General features: G+C 52.5%; 1 protein-coding gene across 3 annotated transcripts in view; it reads left to right on the top strand.

Moving 5' to 3' along the window:
- Positions 1-12484, top strand: part of ITGA11 (integrin subunit alpha 11) — a 129486-nt gene extending 117002 nt beyond the window's left edge. For all 3 annotated transcript variants that reach the window (XM_086711036.1, XM_086711037.1, XM_086711038.1), the window contains 9 exons: positions 401-477; positions 1647-1736; positions 2625-2715; positions 4147-4260; positions 4470-4556; positions 5932-6042; positions 6393-6488; positions 10322-10435; positions 11172-12484. In XM_086711036.1, coding sequence (XP_086567162.1) covers positions 401-477; positions 1647-1736; positions 2625-2715; positions 4147-4260; positions 4470-4556; positions 5932-6042; positions 6393-6488; positions 10322-10435; positions 11172-11243 — 852 coding nt within the window. In that variant the 3' untranslated portion in view covers positions 11244-12484. The remainder of the gene's footprint in view (positions 1-400; positions 478-1646; positions 1737-2624; positions 2716-4146; positions 4261-4469; positions 4557-5931; positions 6043-6392; positions 6489-10321; positions 10436-11171) is intronic.
- The last annotated feature ends 6216 nt before the right edge of the window (positions 12485-18700 follow it).

Raw genomic sequence — 18700 nt, 5'->3', positions numbered from 1 at the left:
ACCTTCGTGTGGGAAGAAGGGGCCCGTGAGGCATCCTACCACTGGCTTCTGGCCCCGCATCCTGTGGCGCCTGGTGATGGCCACCTCCCCTTCCCCACCCAGGGACTCCTGCAGGAGTCTGAAGTTGAAGTTGGACCTGCTACCTTCTAGTTGCCTGTAGTTGAAAACAAAAAAGGAAGTCAGAGGAGAGGAGGGCTGGCCCCACAGCCGAGAGAGCCCATCAGAGGAGCTCTGGTCCATGGCTGTCCCTGCCAGGTCCTGAGCTCAGCCAGCACCTGGCCCTCCCGCCCCCCAGCTGCTCCCAGTCAGCAGCTCCTCTCCCAGGGCAGGGGCAGGGAGGGCCAGGCCCAGACGCAGTTCCCAGCCACCCCAGCTCCAGTGACTGACCTCTTCCTCGCAGGTGGCTTTCCGCCTAGACTTTGAGTTCAGCAAATCCGTCTTCCTGCACCACCTGGAGATCCGGCTCACGGCTGGCAGGTCAGGGCCTCACCTGCTCCTCCTTCCTCCCGCTCCTCCCCGCTGCTCCTGGGCCCCCATGTGGCCCCTAGCAATAGTCCCTCCCTGCGCCCAATGGGATCCCTTCCAGGCTGTCCCCCCCCTGCCCCGCCCTGGGAACACCCCCGCCCACCCCCTGCCAATCCCCTAGCTTAGGCCAAACTGCTGCTTGCCGTGTTGCTGCCATTCCCCAGCCTGGGGCAGCCGGGACACAAATAATAACACCTTCACCTTTATATAGCAATTTCGATAGCAGTTATTTTTTTTTTGTTTTGTTTTCTTTTTTTTTTTTATTTTTTTTAACGTTTATTTATTTTTTTTTTTTGGGACAGAGAGAGACAGAGCATGAACGGGGGAGGGGCAGAGAGAGAGGGAGACAGAATCAGAAACAGGCTCCAGGCTCTGAGCCATCAGCCCAGAGCCCGACGCGGGGCTCGAACTCACGGACCGCGAGATCGTGACCTGGCTGAAGTCAGACGCTTAACCGACTGCGCCACCCAGGCGCCCCTCGATAGCAGTTATTTTTAAAGCCCACGGTTACAAAACACCGTACACGTAATGGTCCTCACAGCAGCCCCCGAAGATAGGCAAAGCAGGGGATATCCTCACAGAGTAAAGGGAATAAGGTCTTTTCGGATGGAAAAATGTCAGGGCACCTGGGTGGCTCAGTTGGTTAAGCTTCAGACTTCAGCTCAGGTCATGATCTCACAGTTGGTGAGTTCAAGCCCCACGTTGGGCTCTCTGCTGCCAGCACAGAGCCTGCTTTAGATCCTCTTGTCCCCATGTCTCTCTGCCCTGCCCCAGCTTGTTCTCTCTCTCTCTCTCTCTCTCTCTCTTTCTCTCTTTCTCTCTCTCAAAATAAATAAACTTGAAAAATGTCCCAGGGGAAATCTCGGACAGAAAGAACACTGGATAAGGAGTGGGACAGTCAGTGTTCCGCTCCCAGTTGCACTATGTAAATGCTGTGTGTCGTTAGGAAGTTCGTTCAACCTTTCTGAGCCCTCTTTTCTTACCTGTAACTCAGGAGGTGAGGTGGGAATGACTCCTGCTCTGCCCGTTTTGAGGGGCTGCAGCCAGCCAGTCCGCTGTGCTGGCTGGGCTGGTAGAAGCGGGTTACTTCCTGACGGCTGGGTGGGGGGCTCTCCTTGCAGTGACAGTGATGAGGAGGAGAGCACCAAGGAAGACAACACCGCCCTCCTGCGCTCCCACCTCAAATACGAGGCTGATGTCCTTTTCACCAGGTGGGTGGGACCCCGGGGGAGGGGAGGCCTGAGAGAAGTGAGGCCTAAGATGGGGTACCCCAGGGGGGGCCCTGATAAGGCCAGAGGTCTCAGGGGCCGGGCTCCAGTGCCCAGGGACTGTGAGCCGGAGCCAGGGGTGTCCCTGAGGGGTGGGAGGGTGCAGCCCCCTCATCCGTGGTGGGCGGGTGCTATCAAAATAGCGGAAGGAGGAGACAAAGATCTGGTCTCCAGGGAGCTCCCGGCAGGGGCAGGGGAGGAGGGCAAGGGCCAGGGCAGCCAGAGGTGTCCACTCCAAGTTCAGGCAGTGAGTGGGAGCATGATCTGTAGAGAATTTTAAAATAGTAATAAAACCTACTGACAGCCCATCTGCTTTCCCTGACCATCTTGCACCTGCAACTCTAAACAGCCAAATTGAGAAAACGCTCCCCGCAGGGCAAACTGCTCCCACCATCCTGTCCGGTCGTCCACTCCCCTCCGGGTACCACCGGCCCCCAGCCTGTCCTCTGGGAGCTCCCAGGCGGATGAAGCTGTAATAGCGACCACAGAGAAAGCAAGCTCAGGCCCTCCCTCGGCCACTGCTAGAGGCTGGAAAGGGGCGTAGTGGGCAAGTTTGTGCTCCAAAGAGGCCAGGCCCCGGGGCAGGGATGTCAAATAATGCCCTTCTGGTTCATGCCCGTCCCACACAGGAGGATGTTGCTAACTGATCTCAGCGTGCATTCCTCTGAGCCTCAGAATCCTTCCTGACACGGCTCTCCCGATGGACGCAAGAGGAAACCTATTTTTTGTGGTCAAGGAGAGCCAGGCACATGCCCACACCCTCTTTCGTTCAGTTATCCATCTAGCCAACGTTGACTGAGCTCACGGCGGCCCTGTCCTCTGTCCCTGCAGGAGCAGCAGCCTGAGCCACTACGAGGTCAAGCCCAATAGCTCACTGGAGAGGTATGATGGCATCGGGCCTCCCTTCAGCTGCGTTTTCAAGGTAAGAGCCGAGGAACCCCCGTTTGGGAGGGGAGGAGTCTGGAATCATTGCTAGTGCCTGGGGTTCGGCCCAACCCTGTCACCCACTCACTGTGTGATTTTAGGCAAGTTCCTTCCCCTCCCTGGGCCTCGTCCAGAAAATAATGGGGCTGGACTGTGAGGATGTATCAGTGAAGGTTAAGTGCGGCTGCATAGGATTTAAAAAATGTAAAAAAAAAACAGTGGTCTAAATGGGCCAGGGTTTATTCTCCCCATAAAAGAAGTCTGGAGTTGTCAGCTTCACGAAGTCATTCAGGATCGGGTCTCCCTTCTGGTCCACCATCCTCAACATGCGATTATCAGGGTCTCAAGTTCATCTCAGAGTCCAAGAGAGCTGCAGATCCAGCCATCATGTTCTCATTCCAGGAAGAAGGAAGGGGAGAAGAGCAGGCCCCTCCCTACTGAAGAAGGTCCTTAGCGGTTCTTCACACTTGTAGTTACCTAGGGAGGCGGGGAAACGTGGCGTTTGTCTCGGTGCCCGTCACTGAGGAAGGGGCGAGAAGGAGAATTAGGAGGCAGTTGAGCAGTCTGCAGTGTGGGCCCCCCAGAGCCTCTGAACTCCGCATGAGAGCCGGGGGCAGGCTGACAGCTGGGAACTGCACTTCAGACACACTGGTACCTGGCTGGCTGGTCCAGGAGGGGGTTAGCGGCCGCCCGAAGCCACACAGCTCCTACGTGGTCATGGCCTTGGGCTGCGACACCCAGTCCTTCTGATTCCAAAGCCCTGCTTGTAATCACTGCTGCTTAGACACCAGAGGTGTCGCGGCTAGAATGTGCGCCATTAACTAAAGAGTCTCTGTCGTAATAAATTCACGAGTGCTCCCACCGTGCCACCAGCACCAGGCTGCAAAGTCCCCACACCGGGGGAGGCTGAAGATGGAAGTGACCGGGGGAGCCTGGGTGGCTCAGTCAGTTAAGCGTCCAACTCTTGATTTCGGCTCAGGTCGTGATCTCACAGTTCGTGATTCGAGCCCCCGGGTCGGGCTCTTTGCTGAAGGCGTGGAGCCTGCTTGGGATTCTCTCTCTGCCCCTCCCCACACTCTACGCTCTCTCTCAAAAAAAAAAAAAAAAAAAAAAAAGAAAAGAAAAAGAGAAGAAAAAAAAAGAAAAGAAAAACAACAGAAGTGACCTTGCCCTCCAGCCTCATGGCCCCACCGACCTGTCCTCGGCCTCCGGGACCCCGGCCCCTTCAGCGTCCTCACGCCCTCACACAACTTCACCCATGCAGCCCCCACCGTGATTGGGCAGAGCTCCAGAACCTCTACATGAAAATGCCAGGGGGCGTGAAGGGGGCCGCTTCCCAGGCCTGGCCGCGGGCGTCGCCCCTACGCAGCTCCTCCTCCGCCCCTCCAGCTGCTGGGGGCTGTGCTGACCCCTCCCCCTCTGGCCACAGATCCAGAACTTGGGCTTCTTCCCCATCCATGGAGTGATGATGAAGATCACCGTCCCCATCGCCACCAGGGGCGGCAACCGCCTGCTGATGCTGAGGGACTTCCTTACCGACCAGGTACGGGCGCCCTGGAACCGGCTTAAAGGAAGGGACCAGTTAGGAGACAGACTTGCCCCCAGTGTGTCCCCGGGTCCTCCGACCTCAGCTCTTCCTCCCGGGACCAGGGCGGGCAGGGCCTTCTCGGAGAAGAGGAGGAGAGAGGGGCGTTTCGGGGTTGCTGAGTCTGCGGGTGCTCGTTGTGAGGCGGGTGTGTGTCCCTCGTGCAGGTGGACACGTCCTGTAACGTCTGGGGAAACAGCACCGAGTACCGGCACGCCCCGACGGAGGAAGACCTGAGTCGTGCCCCACAGCTGGTGAGTGTCCTGGGCAGCTGCTCCTGTCCTTGTCCGGTGGTCGGTCACTAAGAGCGTGTTGAGCGCAATGTGTCCCGCCTCAAGCGGAGAGGAAACGGGATGAAGCGAAGACACTTCTGGCTCTTAACGAGCTCACCATCTCACAGGGGCCATGAGAGTGAATGCCAAAGAAGCCAGGGGACAAGGCTGTGACAGGTGTCAAGAGAGGGGCAGTGGAGGAAAGGAACAGGGGGAGTCGACTGGCATCTATGCCTTAAAGGGCCAGCAGGACACAGATGAGCAGAGGGAAGGGGAAGGAGCCAGACAGGACAACGCTACGGAGGCCAGGACCTACATGGCTGGTAGTGGAGACATTGACCCCACCAGCTGGGCCTCCCTGTCCCCAGAGACAGCAGGCAGCTCGTGTCACCTCCCAAGGCCCTCCCCCAAACACCCGCTAGTTTCCAGGCTTATGCTCCCAGGCTTGCCACTGTTCCCAGAAACCACTTTCTGAGCGCGCTCTCATTATTCTTCCCCAAAGATCTTAGCTGTTTTAGTTTTATTTCCCCCAAACGAGCGCCTCACAAAGCATTTTTTGGGTGTAGTGTACTTCCCTGAAGACCGGGCCTGGGGCGGGGGGGGGGGGGGTTGAGGTGGCTGCAAGAAGGAGACTCAAACAAGTTTAACCCAATGAATTCTGATTATTTGACGATTTCTTTGGTTTTTCTGTTACTACGGTATCATCTGCAAATAATAACAGTGTTAAGCTTTCTCATTCAATCCTTATAAACGGCTTTTCTTGGCTTATGGCTCCGGCTAGGACCTCCGGGGCAATGGGAAATAGAAATGACAACAGTCTTGTCTTGATCTTGACTTTTTTTTTATTTTTATTAATTTTTCATTATTAAACATGACGCTTGTAGTAGGGTTTTTATAAACACCCTTTATTCAGATTCAGGAAGTTTCTTGGGAGATTTTTTTTTTTTATATATACATATCATAAAAGAAGTTGGATTTCCCCAAATGCTTTCTCTGCATCTGTTACAGCAGTCATACAATTGTTTGCTTTGATCCGTTTGTGTGGTGATGACATTTATAGGTTCCCTAACGTTGAACCAAAGTTCTCCCAGAAGACACCCAGTGCTGCACAACTTCAAGTACAGCATGTGCCATCCCCTGGCAGCCGCAGCCCATGTGTCCCCCACCCCCACCTCTCCTTGTCCCCTGTCCTCTGCGCCTCCTCCCCCAGGAGCAAACCTTGGGTGAGGGGTGGAGCTCAGCCATCTCTCTGGTGGCCCAAGCCTCTGCTCACATTCTCAGGTCATGGCTGGGCTAGCTGCCTCCCCCGCTCCCCCGGAGCCCAGCCGCTCACCCGGAGACCTACCTCCCTTTGCAGAATCATAGCAACTCTGACGTGGTCTCCATCAGCTGCAACGTGAGGCTGGCCCCTAACCAGGAAATCCATTTCCATCTGCTGGGGAATCTGTGGCTGAGGTCCCTAAAAGCAGTAAGTAGAGGGAAGCCTGGGTGGCTGGGTCACTTGAGCATCTGACTCTTGATTTCAGCTCAGGCCATGATCCCGGGGTTGCAGGATCAAGCCCCGTGTCGGGCTCCGTGCTCAGCATGGAGCCTACTTGAGATTCTCTCTGTCTCTCTCTCTCTCTCTCTCTCTCTCTCTCTGCGCCCCTCTCCCCTGCCCGCTCTCTCTCTATATATATATATAAAAATAAAAATAAATTAAAAGCAGAAAGTAGAGTACCTGGGCTAGACTCCAAGGAATAAGGGGAAGGGGGTGGGTGCTGGGGAGTCTCCCACCCAGGGAGGGGCCAGCTTCTGACAAGGCCTTTGATTATACAGCTCAAGTACAAGTTGATGAAGATCACGGTCAATGCAGCCTTGCACAGACAGTTCCACAGTCCCTTCATCTTCCGCGAGGAGGATCCCAGCCGTCAGGTGAGTCCCCTGGAGACCCTGCAGACCTGAGCTTGAGTGGGGCCAGCTGGGGAAGGGGTCGTCCCTTCCCCTAGAGTTTCCTATACCCTCCACTTGTGTGTGCCTGCAGAAGAGAGAAGGACCCATCTGCCGGCAGTTAGCACAGCATCAGAAAAGAGGGGAAAAGCAAGATCAGTAGGACGTTAGGGGCAAAAGTAGGGAGGGAGCCGGAAGCAAGCATTCGCCCAGTGCCTGGGGCGGCAGGCTCTAGACCACAGTAGTCTCACAAAAGCAGAGAAAGAAGGGGGACCTGTACGTTCTGCACTAGAGGAAAGAACTGGAGCCCAGGCCCGCCTGCCCTGGCGAGGCTCATTGATTGACTCCACCGGCTGTGACGCTGGGTCTCGGGCCAGCTGGCAGCCTAGAATGAACATCCCACCCCTCTCCTCCCCATCCATTAGCACCTCAAATCTAAGGAACGCACATAACATGCTTCAGAAGTCTGGTGCGAACCGAATTCCAAGGAATTCCAAGACCAAGGAATGCAGGATGTCTCTGTATTAGGACTCTTTTTGAATTAGATAAAACCAGATTGTCACAGACCAGACTGCCTCGCATCAGGGCCTCAGGAAGTGGGGAGAGGCTTCCTGCAATGCTCTCCTGAGAAGTTGGGCCTTGAAGAAAAGCCCAATCCTATGGAGAGACGGGCATCCTGGGCGTGGGACACTGCTGCCCTCCACTGGCCACGTCCCTGAACCGTGGCCTGGGTTCCTGCACCAGATGCAGAGTTCACCCCAGCCCCACCCCCAGGAGATGCTGGAGAGCAAAAGAGGCACGGTCAGGAGGACAGATGTTCATAAACAAGGTGGGGAGCTGCCAGGCAGAGGGGTCGCAGGTGCCAAAACCTAGAAGCAGCATTCAGGGGACCCACCTAAGGAGTTTTATCTGTTCATTCATCCGGCATTTGTTGGGTGTTCCTCCTATGACTCAAGCCCCCCGGGGATACAGAGATGAATTAAGCAGACCTGGGGATGAGGATAACAAAGCCATGGCTACAATGTGGGGGTGAGCACAGGGGCTGGGCTTGGGGGGCAGTCAGAGCAAGGGATGTCCGGGGAAAGCTTTCTGGAGCCAGGTCCACTTGAACTGAAGCTTAAGAGAGATGTTGGAATTCTGCAGTCAGCCAAGGGAAGAGGCATTGTACAGGCACCCCCCCCCCACACACACACAACCCCTGTCTCTACACCAGTTCATCTTTGAAATGAATTCTTGTTCTCCTTCAACTCCCACTGCCCCCCTCCCCCGCAAATCCCTCTTGTATTTATTTTTATTTTTTTAGAGAGGGATGGGAGACGTACAGGGGGAGAGAGAGAGTCTTAAGCAGGCTCCACGCTTGGCACAGGCCCAACACAGGGCTCGATCCCATGACCCTGGGATAATGACCTGAGCCAAAATCAAGAGTCAGATGCTCCACAGACTGAGCCACCCAGGTGCTCCCCCCGACCAAAAAAAATCTTTCTTATACTCTCTGGATGCCTCGCTTCTCTTTTAGAAACCCAGCAACCCAGAATGTAAGCCCCAGAATGTGTGCCAGGTGCCGGGGGTGGGAAGGCAGAGAAGGTCCCAGCCTTTACGGAAGGACAGAGAACATAGAAGGGACCTGCCGTTTGTTGAGCCCTAAACGCTGCGCCAGGCACTGTCACAGACACTTTGCACGTTTCCTTGCTCACTCCTCAGAGCACTGTGAGGTACTCCCCACCTCCATTTTTCAGACACGGAAACTCAGGCTAGGTGAGATAAGGCAGAGAGTTGAACAGGGAGTCAGTGGCCGAGCCGGGACTCCCCCCTGCTGCAGGGGTTCGTTCATGCAGCCATTCAGCATGTGGACCGAGCTCCTGCTCTGTCCCAGGCACTGAAAATAGAACAGCGAACAAAACAGATACCACCCTGCTCCCCTGGGGCTGACGTTCTAGATGGGAAGAAGGGCAAGACACGTGAATATATCAGTGTCAAATGGTGATACGTTCTGCCCCGAAAAATGCAGGCACCTAAAGGTGGAGACTTGGGGCGGGGGGGGGGGGGGGGGGGCGCTTCTATCTTATACAAGGAGATTGGGAAAAGCCTCCTCGATAAACTAACATCAGAAACTATGAAGAAGAGGGGTGTCGCGTGGCTATTCGGGGGGGAAAGTGCTACCGGAAAGGGAGGGACAGCAATACAAAGGCCTCCGGTGGACGTGTGCTGGCATGCTGGAGGGCCAGGTAGCTGCAGGCTTGGAGCAGAGAGAGCAAGGGGGGGGGGGGGCAGGAGGTGAGGCCAGCGAGATGAGCAGCACCAGAGAGGGTGAGGCCTGGCAGGCGCACACGAGGACTCTTCTTTTCCACCCTGTGTGGGGGGCTGGAGCAGAGCAGAGAATAAATATGCCTTCGTCAGGCTGCCATGCTGAGGACAGACTGCAGAGGGCGAGGCCGGAGGGGGGAGGCAGTTAGCCGGCTCCTGCAGCCTCCAGGGGGACACAGGGGGCTCAGTCCAAGCAGGTAGCCCTGGAGGCGGGACTCCCACATTCTGGGCGCTTCAAAGGTAGGCCAGACAGACTTTGCTGGAGTCCATGTGGATGCAAAGGTAGGAGTCAGTGACGAGTACAAGGCTTCTGGCCTGAGCGACAGCGAGGAAGGACCATGCTGGCATTTGCTTTCATGGGAAAGGCGGGGATGGAACAGGGTTGAGGGTACAGAGTGGGATCAAGAGTTTGGACACCTGTTAAAGATGCCGAGCAGGCCAGGAAGACAGGAGGACAGGAGTGTGGAGAGTCCCGGTAGAAGGGAGAAATGTGACGGCAGTCCGCGTATAGGTTTTTAACGTTTATTTTTTGAGACAGAGAGAGACAGAGCATGAATGGGGGAGGGTCAGAGAGAGGGAGACACAGAATCCAAAGCAGGCTCCAGGCTCCGAGCTGTCAGCACAGAGCCTGACACAGGGCTCGAACTCACAGACTGTGAGATCATGACCTGAGCCGAAGTCGGCCGCTTAACCGACTGAGCCACCCAGGCGCCCCTGGCGTATAGGTTTCAAAGCCTCACAATGGAGTGAGTTTGCCCAGGGCTGTGTTATGCTTTCCATGGCCCTGAGCACTTTTACCTTCGGAGACCCTTCCTCCTTAGAAATAATTTAAATTAGGAGCGCCTGGGTGGCTCAGTCGGTTAAGCATCTGACTCTTGGTTTGGGCTGAGGTCACGATCTCAGTTTGTGAGTTCAAGCCCCACATCAGGCTCTGTGCTGACGGCACGGAGCCTGCTCGGGATTCTCTGTCTCCCTCTCTCTCCGCCCCTCCCCTGCTTGCTCTCTACCTCTCTTCCTCTCTCAAAAATAAACATTCAAAAATAATAATTTAAATTATTTTATGACAAATATATATAAAGACATATAAGCCAGGCAAGAGATTATATTTGTTTTTCCCTCGAATTTTAAAAGAAATTAGAACATTTTCATGGGCCCCTAAAAGCACTAAGGGCCCTGAGCTCCCTGTGCCTACTGGGTAAGACGGTGCTGAGCTCACCAGGAAATGACTGTAGATAAGGGAGAGGTCCCAGGACAGAGCCATGGAACATGGCACAGAACCCAAGGCCAAAGGCAGAAAGTTTCAAAGAGGAGGCAGGATCACCTGGGTCATTTAACTCAGGTGTCCTTTGTGCAAGGGCTGGGTCCTCTGAGGCCTCCGCAGGCTGGGTGCCACCCATGCCTCCAGTAGATCCCACCGGGCACTAGGCATTGCCTGCACCCCGGCTGCCCCCCCCCCCCCCCCACCGTCCCCAGGACAGTAATGCTGTTGACCTGGCGCACTCCTCCCCTTACAGATCACGTTTGAGATCTCCAAGCAAGAAGACTCTCAGATCCCCATCTGGATCATCGTGGGCAGCACGCTGGGGGGCCTCTTGCTGCTGGCCCTGCTCGTCCTGGCACTCTGGAAGGTGAGGCCCCAGCAGGGTGGTGGTGGAGAGCAGCATCCTGGCTGGTCGGCCCAGGCCAGCTGGGGGGCGGGGGGTGGGCCTCTGGCCTGCGGGCTCTGTGGCCAGCCCACGCGTTCTCCTCCCTGTGGGAGCTGGCACCCACCCGGCCTCCTCCCCAGAATGTGCCTCCTGCTACCTAAGCACCCACATCTCACCACAGCAGGCAGATTGGCTAAGGCCTCCAGAGGGCCCTCAGTCTGTGGCTCTGACCCTTTGGTGGGTTCCTTTGAGAACCTGACGGGAGCTCGGTCTTCTCTTTGTGGAAGCAGCAGCAAGTACACAACCACAAAATTTCTCCAACAGTCAGGCGGTTAACAAGCCCCCAAACCCCTCTCTGTCACTGAGCCTCAGGTGAAGAACCCCTGGTCTCAACCTTCTGTTACAGATGAGCCGAGGGAGGCCCAGAGAGGGTTGTTGACCAGGGCAGGGTCACACAGCATGACTTCTTGCCTCCCGACCCAGGCTCCATCCACTCCACTGCAATCCCCCCTCACCAGTTAAGTGGCCCATTGCGTGGCCCACCAAGGGAGTTCTGCTGGGCTGGGGTGGGGGCTGGTACTCAGTGTTAGCTGGGGTATTCGGGGAAGCCTTCAACAGGAAGAAGTCTTAGGAGCGTTAGTGGGGGGAAAGCAGGTGGGAGAGACAGGTCTTGTCCTCCCTGCCCACCCCTGAGACTTCTCCCTTTGCCCCCACACAGCTCGGCTTCTTTAAAAGTGCCAAGCGCAGGAGGGAACCTGGCCTGGACCCCACCCCCAAAGTGCTGGAGTGAGGCTCAGAGGAGGCTGCGAGTTGATGGGGGCCAGGACGCCAGTCCAGGCAGTGTACAGGCCCAGGCCCGTGGCCCGCTGAGCTGGGGTGGAGAAGACGCCAGCTCGCTTTGCACTTGACCTCATCTCCTGAGAGACCAAGCCTGCACCCTCTGAAAGGAACTCAAGCCGGTTTTAAGAGGGACTGCTCTACTGGGAGGCCAAGACACCTCCAACACAGATCCCTGGTGACTTAAAGGGACCCCTCCCAAGGCACACCAAAGCCTCCCCTGGGCTCTGTGGGGGCATTTGCTGCCCCCGCCACTAGGTGCTAGGAATCCATAACTGTCCCATCCTCAGAAGAAACCGGCAGAGGAAGAAGGCGATGCAAACCCATTCTTCACACTCCAGGCCTCGAGTCCCAGCAGGACCCAGTGGGGCAGCAGATCTGAATCCTGGGCTATCCTCCCACCCCCCACACCCCACCCCGGCGCTGCCCAAGGCTCTCAAGTCCCACTCACCCCTTCCCCAGGCAGGAGAGCTGCCCCTGAATGAACCCCCGCAGCCAAGGGCTTGGTGGTGACAGCTGCTGGACAGGGATGAAGAAAGACCCTGGGGCATGGAGACTGTGACGGACGGGCAGCTGGGACACAGAATATGGGGCGCCCACCCCCGAGATGGGGAGGCAGGCGGGCCCTCCACCCCCGCACATACCCCTCGGTGGCTTTTGTTCCTCGTACCCCACGGGAGCCTTCAGTCGGCACACTCCCTGGGTCCCCCGTACCTACTTGGTCTTCCCGCCTGCCTGCCCTGAGCGCGGCACAACTCCAGGCCTGGCAGTGGGGTGGCAGGAGGGTGCGTGCCCCCCCCCCCACAAACACAGCCTCCCGTCCCCCCTTTCCGCCCACTGCCCCCCGTGCACAAGAGAAGGGCTCAGCCAGCGCTGCTAGAATGCACTCTGGTGCTCTCTGGAATGCACTGGTTAAAGCCGGTGCAGGGACACCCAAGTCTATGGAACCTCGGTGGCAAATATCTGATCCTGATCCGCTGGCCCATGGGACAAGTGGTACCACCAATGATGGCGCCTTGAGGACAATAGGCACGCCCGGTGCCCAGCGAGTAATTTATGCCTTAATCTTGTTTTGAGATAGAAATGAAAGGGGGATGCATCAAAGGCATCTGTCCCCCTGTCCCACAGTACGACCTTTACTGTCGTAAATATTTTTTAAAACTATAAAAAAAAAAATACAGTGATTGAAAACAACCAAGGTGCTTGCTGTCTCCCATTCTGTGGGCAGGGCTTATCCCAGGGAGCCAGCGTCTTTTCTCTGAAGGAAAGGAGGTGGCTGGGGGGGGGGGGGGGGGCCTGCTTTCTTCCCATGGTCTCTAAATGTTTGGAAGGGGCTTGTCCACCATTTGGTCCCTACGACATCCCCTCCAAATGGCTGCCTGATCTGGGATGGACATCTCCAGGGATGGAACACTTCCTCCCGCCCAAGACCACCAGCTCCCCCTTCACCCATTTGGATGGTTGAAGCCCACAAGTCACTGTAGCTTCCAGTCCTTAGTTCTGGCTCCTCCCTCTCTGGCCTCCCAGACTTCTCCAGGCTAGCGTTTCAGTGCTGACCTCATACTCCAGAACTTCTTCACCTTTACACACAGGCTGCTCTTCAACCAAGTGGGCTCCCTTCCAGTCTTGTGCCATTGGAGTCCCAAGAGGCCAGAGGTAGAAACTTACAAATTATATGATCTTGTTCCCCCACGGATGAGGACACTCTGAACCAGAGCAGTTAAGAGATAGCCCTAGGATCCCCAGCAAAACCCACACTCATTTTAGGACTGCGGTCTCTCAAGTAGGATAGTCATTACAGCCCAGCCTGGGGGGGGGGGGGGGGAGGGGGGGTTGGGGAGGGGATTACTAAAGGAGCAGAAGGCATTAATACAAAGTAACTATGGGAATATTTGTTCTCAAATGGTGACCCCCAAATCAGAAGGCCCCATTTAGAGTCAAGTTTCGCTGGAGTCTTGCCCTCATGAATGGAGCACCTGACTCAAGGATGCTCCATGAACCCACACTCACACGTGTGCCATGCCATGTGATTTAGACCAAGTCTTCTGTCTGGTACCATCAACTCTGAGAGAATGCTTTCACGTGAAACCTGCCTTTTAGAGACTGGCATTCACCTTTAAAAAGTTGCTATGTGCGGCCACGCTGCAGGCCAAACAAAACGTATCTGCAGGTCAGACGCAACCCAGAAGTGGCCAAATGGGAACCTCCAGCCCATCGGAGGCCACCTTTATCCCCAGGGCTCCGCGGCCCCTTCACACCCCTCCCTGGCCCTACACCAAGAACAACTAACTGGTCAAAAGGCAGAACTTTGTAACTTCAAGGCCTTCAGCCATCCCCTCGTGTCTCTCTCGTTTCTCTTATCAATCCTTTCTGAATTTATCTGCTCTGGGGTATAAATGATCAAGACAGACCTTACAGAGTTCCTGGTAGGGCCACAGAGATGCATTTAACAGGGAGCAAACTCACGCTACAGCGGTTCTCTGGCCTGAGGAGCTCTAAAAGATGTCTATGCAAGGGTCCACCGCAGGGATTCACATGTAATTGACTGGGAGAGGGGCCAAGGCATCAGTTTTGTTGTTTTAGAGTTCCTCTGGTGACAGATGTGCCGAGCTGAGGTCAACAGGCAGGTGAATATATAGGCTGGAAAACAAATAAGGGGTTAACACACATAGGTGCCCTTCCATTATGAGCACTGGGGACTATGCTGTCGTTCATAATATTCAAGTTAACCTGACTCCAGCCTAGAGTTGGGAAGACTTTCTTGTTCCAGCAAGTCTCTGGAGAGGGATCTGCTACAGACTTCACCCAGTTCTCCTGGGTCTCCAGAGCCCCGAGGGGACTCTGGGAGAAGTTGAACACATCTGCTATTGTCTGGAGGAGAGACGGAGAGCGGTCTCCGAAGCAGTTTTGGCATTTAGTGGCAAGCAGCCCAAAATGCAACTGCAGATCAACATAAAATTCATATTGTGGTTCACAGATGGATATTATTAGCAATGCTCTATTCCGTAGTTAAGAATATTTATGATGGAGCTAAGGGCTGAACTCCGAGTGCTGACATAAAGTGGAACCAAGTTAAAAATGGTTCCGTCTTTTAAAAGCTTTATCAGCATCCTAGATGCTACTCTAAACAAGCTGCTTTGACTTTCAGGTGGCCACGGGATACTTGCGTAAGCAAGCCTATAGCAAACGAGTGCATAGGAGAAAAACACATGGGTCAAGGTCTCTTATAAACCAAACACCAACAGAAGATGGTTTTAGAATTCGGTCCACGGATTCTCAGGATTTCCTAAGTTCTAGGCTCTCAGAGAGGAGAAACACAGGAGTTGTGAAGTGAATCCTGGGCGATGTTCTATGAGGTCTCACTGCTGCTCTAACATCTGGGGGGGGGGGGGGGGGGGAGGCAGGCTCTCAGAAAAGATGCGGAAACTGAGGTGCAGGGCTTGGGTAGACAAGAAAGGCCTCAAGCCCTGTGCCATCACCGCCCAGTGCTCTACAGGGAAGCGGCCATCAATTCTGGTGTCCCTCGGTTCCAGCCGGCCGCTTCTTTCTGGCATCAGATGGTGTGGACATGTAAGCTTGGAGGGCAAATCGTGCCTGCTAGAGCAGATCATCTATCCAGAGCTGAGCTTCTCAGAGTGGGATTCCACGGCCGCCCTGATCAGAACCAGAGACCAAGTTCTACCCCAGACCTCACGGATCCAATTTCCTGTCAGGTAATGCTAAGCACATTAAATTTATAGAACCAGCAATCCAGAGCCACACTATTCACTAGACGTCATTGTCAGTTTCTTAAACAGTGGAGCCTTCCTCAGCTGCCCTTGGGTCACACGATAGCTACCAGGTGGAAGGGGCAAAGTGCGAACACAAACACAGCAGAGAGGGGACAATAAAAGCGGAAGGGCTTTCCACAGAAGGTATGGAACTGGCCTTTCCTAGAGGTCTTTAAAAGACAAGTTGCTGTCTCCATCAGCATTTAGCATTTAACACTTAGCATCAGTGCTCTCCTGGAATACAAAACTAGACTTCTAGACTTCAGCCAGTCCCCCGGATTCAAGCCCCAGGGTGCCAAGCAGCCTGTAAGAGAAACAGCCAGCTTAAAATCGTGCTCTTTTTCCTGCATGACTCACTGCAACCACACCTCACCCCGTACAGGAAGTAGCCAGGTCTCTCCAACCACCAGATATGCCTTGGGTGACTTAACTTAATACAGCTATTAGTGGGGAGTGGTCTCCTGTTTTCATTCACTACCACATTGTCCTTCGTTTTCACCTCCAGCCGAGGTCGTGTCAGCCCTTTACTCTGCACTACTTTTTACTGTTTTTTTTTCGAAATCTCAAAAAATTGTCCTACTGTGAGTATTTACGTCATCTAGACTCTTCGCAAGGGGCAGTCGGGCTTAATTGACCACATTAAAACTGGCCAGTGCTCTCGTGTCACCATCTATTCCATTAGCTTTGACATCACACTAAAGTAGGACACCATGTTCCAAATGGAAACTGAAACAGGAACAGGAACGGACGAGTTTTGCTAGTAAAGCGTGGAGAGGGGGTTAAAAGCCTGGCACTTGGGCTCTGTAACTTCTCAGGAAGGTACAGGCTAAAATGTCCCCAGCAAACTCACCAGGTTCAAAGTAGGGTAGAAGCAGAAAAAAAACATTTTCTTAAAAAAGAAGGGGGCACTGTTCCTTAACGGATTCATCCTTTCTAAATCAGCTGTGCACGTTCTTTGCCCCTATCTCCCTGGTACCACAGAAAAAGACGACAAGCAACAACTCAAATGACACGGTTTCCTGAAAGGTTTTCAGAAAATGGCCCAAGCCAGAGTCAAAAGGTAGCATCATAAACTTTTATTTGGGAAATTAAAATGAAGATCTGAGGAAAAACAGAAAATCAGATTTCAAATAGGGGCATCTGGCTAGACGACAAGCTTATCAAGGGCAGGGACCATGTTTCTTATTTTTGTACGCGCATCCCTGATACAGCGTGTCCGCTGGAGGCAGGAACACGCCCCAGTACTGCACTCAGGACAGACCAAGCACGCCACATGTACAAAGCACAGAGAAATTAGAATAGCTAGTTTTGTCTATGCTTGCCAACATGCAAAGTCTTTATGAACCACCTGAAATTTACATCTCACACAGGCATTTTCTAGATTAAGTACCTGATGAAATATATTACTGCCAGTATTTTCTTTAGTCTGATCGTCTGTTACTTTAATACAGCAGACATTACTTGAAACACAGAAAAAAAAAAAAATGATCTAGAATTTGTCTGGATGATTTCCGGAGTCCAGCTGGGTATTACAGCCGGCTCAGACCTGGCAGAGATGCTAAGAGGATCTTTGCTTGTGCCAGCCTAATAGTCTGAGAGTGAAAGAGCACTGCTCCGTGAGTCAAGACCCAGAGCTGACCCTGGGCTCTGACATTCAACCCTTGTATGACCTTACATGGACAAAACACTTCTTTCTGGGTTTACATCCTCAGCTATAAAACGAGAGACTTGAACTACATGGTTTTTTCAGGTCTTTAGGAAGGGACTGGAATGGCTACCCTAAATCTAAATTTTAAAACAAACATGTGCCAAGGATGTGCTCCAATACCACCACTTAATACTCTTTGCATAATCTTAACCAATATTAATTGGTTCTATAATTCTATAAGAAATATAGAATATGAATACTGAAATAAGAGGCAAAATAAGCTTCACTTATAAATGATGATTAGCGTATCTGCGACATCCAAAAGCAATGAACAATTTCATTTTTCAAAAAAAGGCAAATCCATTAAAATGCCTATGTAAATGGGGCGCCTGGGTGGCTCAGTCGGTTGTGCGTCCGACTTCAGCTGGGGTCATGATCTCGCAGTTGGTGAGTTCAAACCCCACGTCGGGCTCTGTGCTGACAGCTCAGAGCCTGGAGTCTGCTTCGGATTCTGTGTCTCCCTCTCTCTACCCCTTCCCCGCTCATGCTCTGTCTCTCTCTCTGTCTCTCAAAGATGAATAAACGTAAAAAAAAAATTTTTTTTAATAAATAAAATAAAATGCCTATGTAAAAACATTATTTAGAAGTATGTGATTGAAAAAAAAAAAAAGCTCCTACCCATAATATAAACACAGAACCTAACCGTAAAAGGAATATATTTGCAAGAACTTCACTAAAAAAAAAAAACAAAAAACCTTAAAAAGTCTCTAAGAGACATAAGACTTCACTAAATGGGACTATCTCTCCTTTGGATAAAAAGGCTCAGACTTACAGAGACAGCAAGTCTCCCTAAATTAATCTCTTAACTCAACGCTAAACAAAATCAACTTTCAACATGACATGACACCGGAATTCATCTGCAAAAATAAACATACAATAATAAAAAAACTATATCCCCTCCCCAAAAGAAGACAAATGAGCAATTAGCCCCACTAGTATTAACATTTAACATTACCCAGGCACTTCACTATGTGTCAAGCACTTTGTTACTGTTAGGTAAGCATCTTGATTCTCTTGTTTGCTCATCACAGTCCAAGTTAAATATTATCATCCCGATTTACAGAAACAAAGGCTTGGACAGAAAAGTAACTTACCCCAGGCCACAGAGCTTGTAAATGATAGAGCCGTGACAATAATCCCCAGTCCACCACACTGCGAGATCAACAGAATAAAACCGAGAACCCAGAAAAAGATCTCATCACATAATGGAAATTTAGTTTATGATTGGTATCAGTACCAATCCAGCTATTCGGCTAGCTGGATCCTTACATCAAAATAAATTCCAGGTAGATAAAAGATTGATTTATTTTAATGGTTCTTTGAGAGAGAGAGAGAGAACGAGAGTACATGAGTGGGGGATGAGCAGAGAGAGAGAAAACCCCAAGCGGGCCCTGCACTGTCAGTGAGGGAGCCCGACACGGGGCTTGTTCTCACAAACCAAAGCCGAAATCAAATCAAGTGTTGGATGCTTAACCAACTGAGCCACACAGGCGCCCCTCAGATAGATAAAAGAGGAGGAGGAGGAGGAGGAGGAGGAGGAGAAAAAGAAGAGAGAGAAGACATGGAAGGGAGAAGCCATAAAAGCATTAGAAGAAAACATGGGTAAAAAAGATTTATCATCTTGGAATGGAGACAACCTTATAAGCAAGATACAAAACTCAGAATCCATTTTAAAAAATTATAAATTTGGCTACATAAAAATGGAAACTTCTGATAATAAAAGCAACTATATTCAAAGTCAAAAAACAAACTACAAACTGTGACATATGACAAAGAAAATTTCCCAAAACTTCCAAAGAATTTCTAACTAGTAAGAAAAAGACTACAACCCAAAAGCAAGCAAAAGAAATACAAATGGGCCGGTAAATATATGAAACTGTCAACCCCATTCATAATAAAGGAACACAAATCAAAACCATGAAATACTATTTT

The sequence above is a fragment of the Puma concolor genome, chromosome B3 (genome assembly GCF_028749965.1).
Source record: "Puma concolor isolate L17-30 chromosome B3, mPumCon1.1.hap2, whole genome shotgun sequence".
In the NCBI taxonomy this organism is placed as follows: Eukaryota; Metazoa; Chordata; class Mammalia; order Carnivora; family Felidae; genus Puma; species Puma concolor.
The sequence above is the reverse complement of the archived record's forward strand: the minus strand, read 5'-3'. Positions and strand labels throughout refer to the sequence as shown.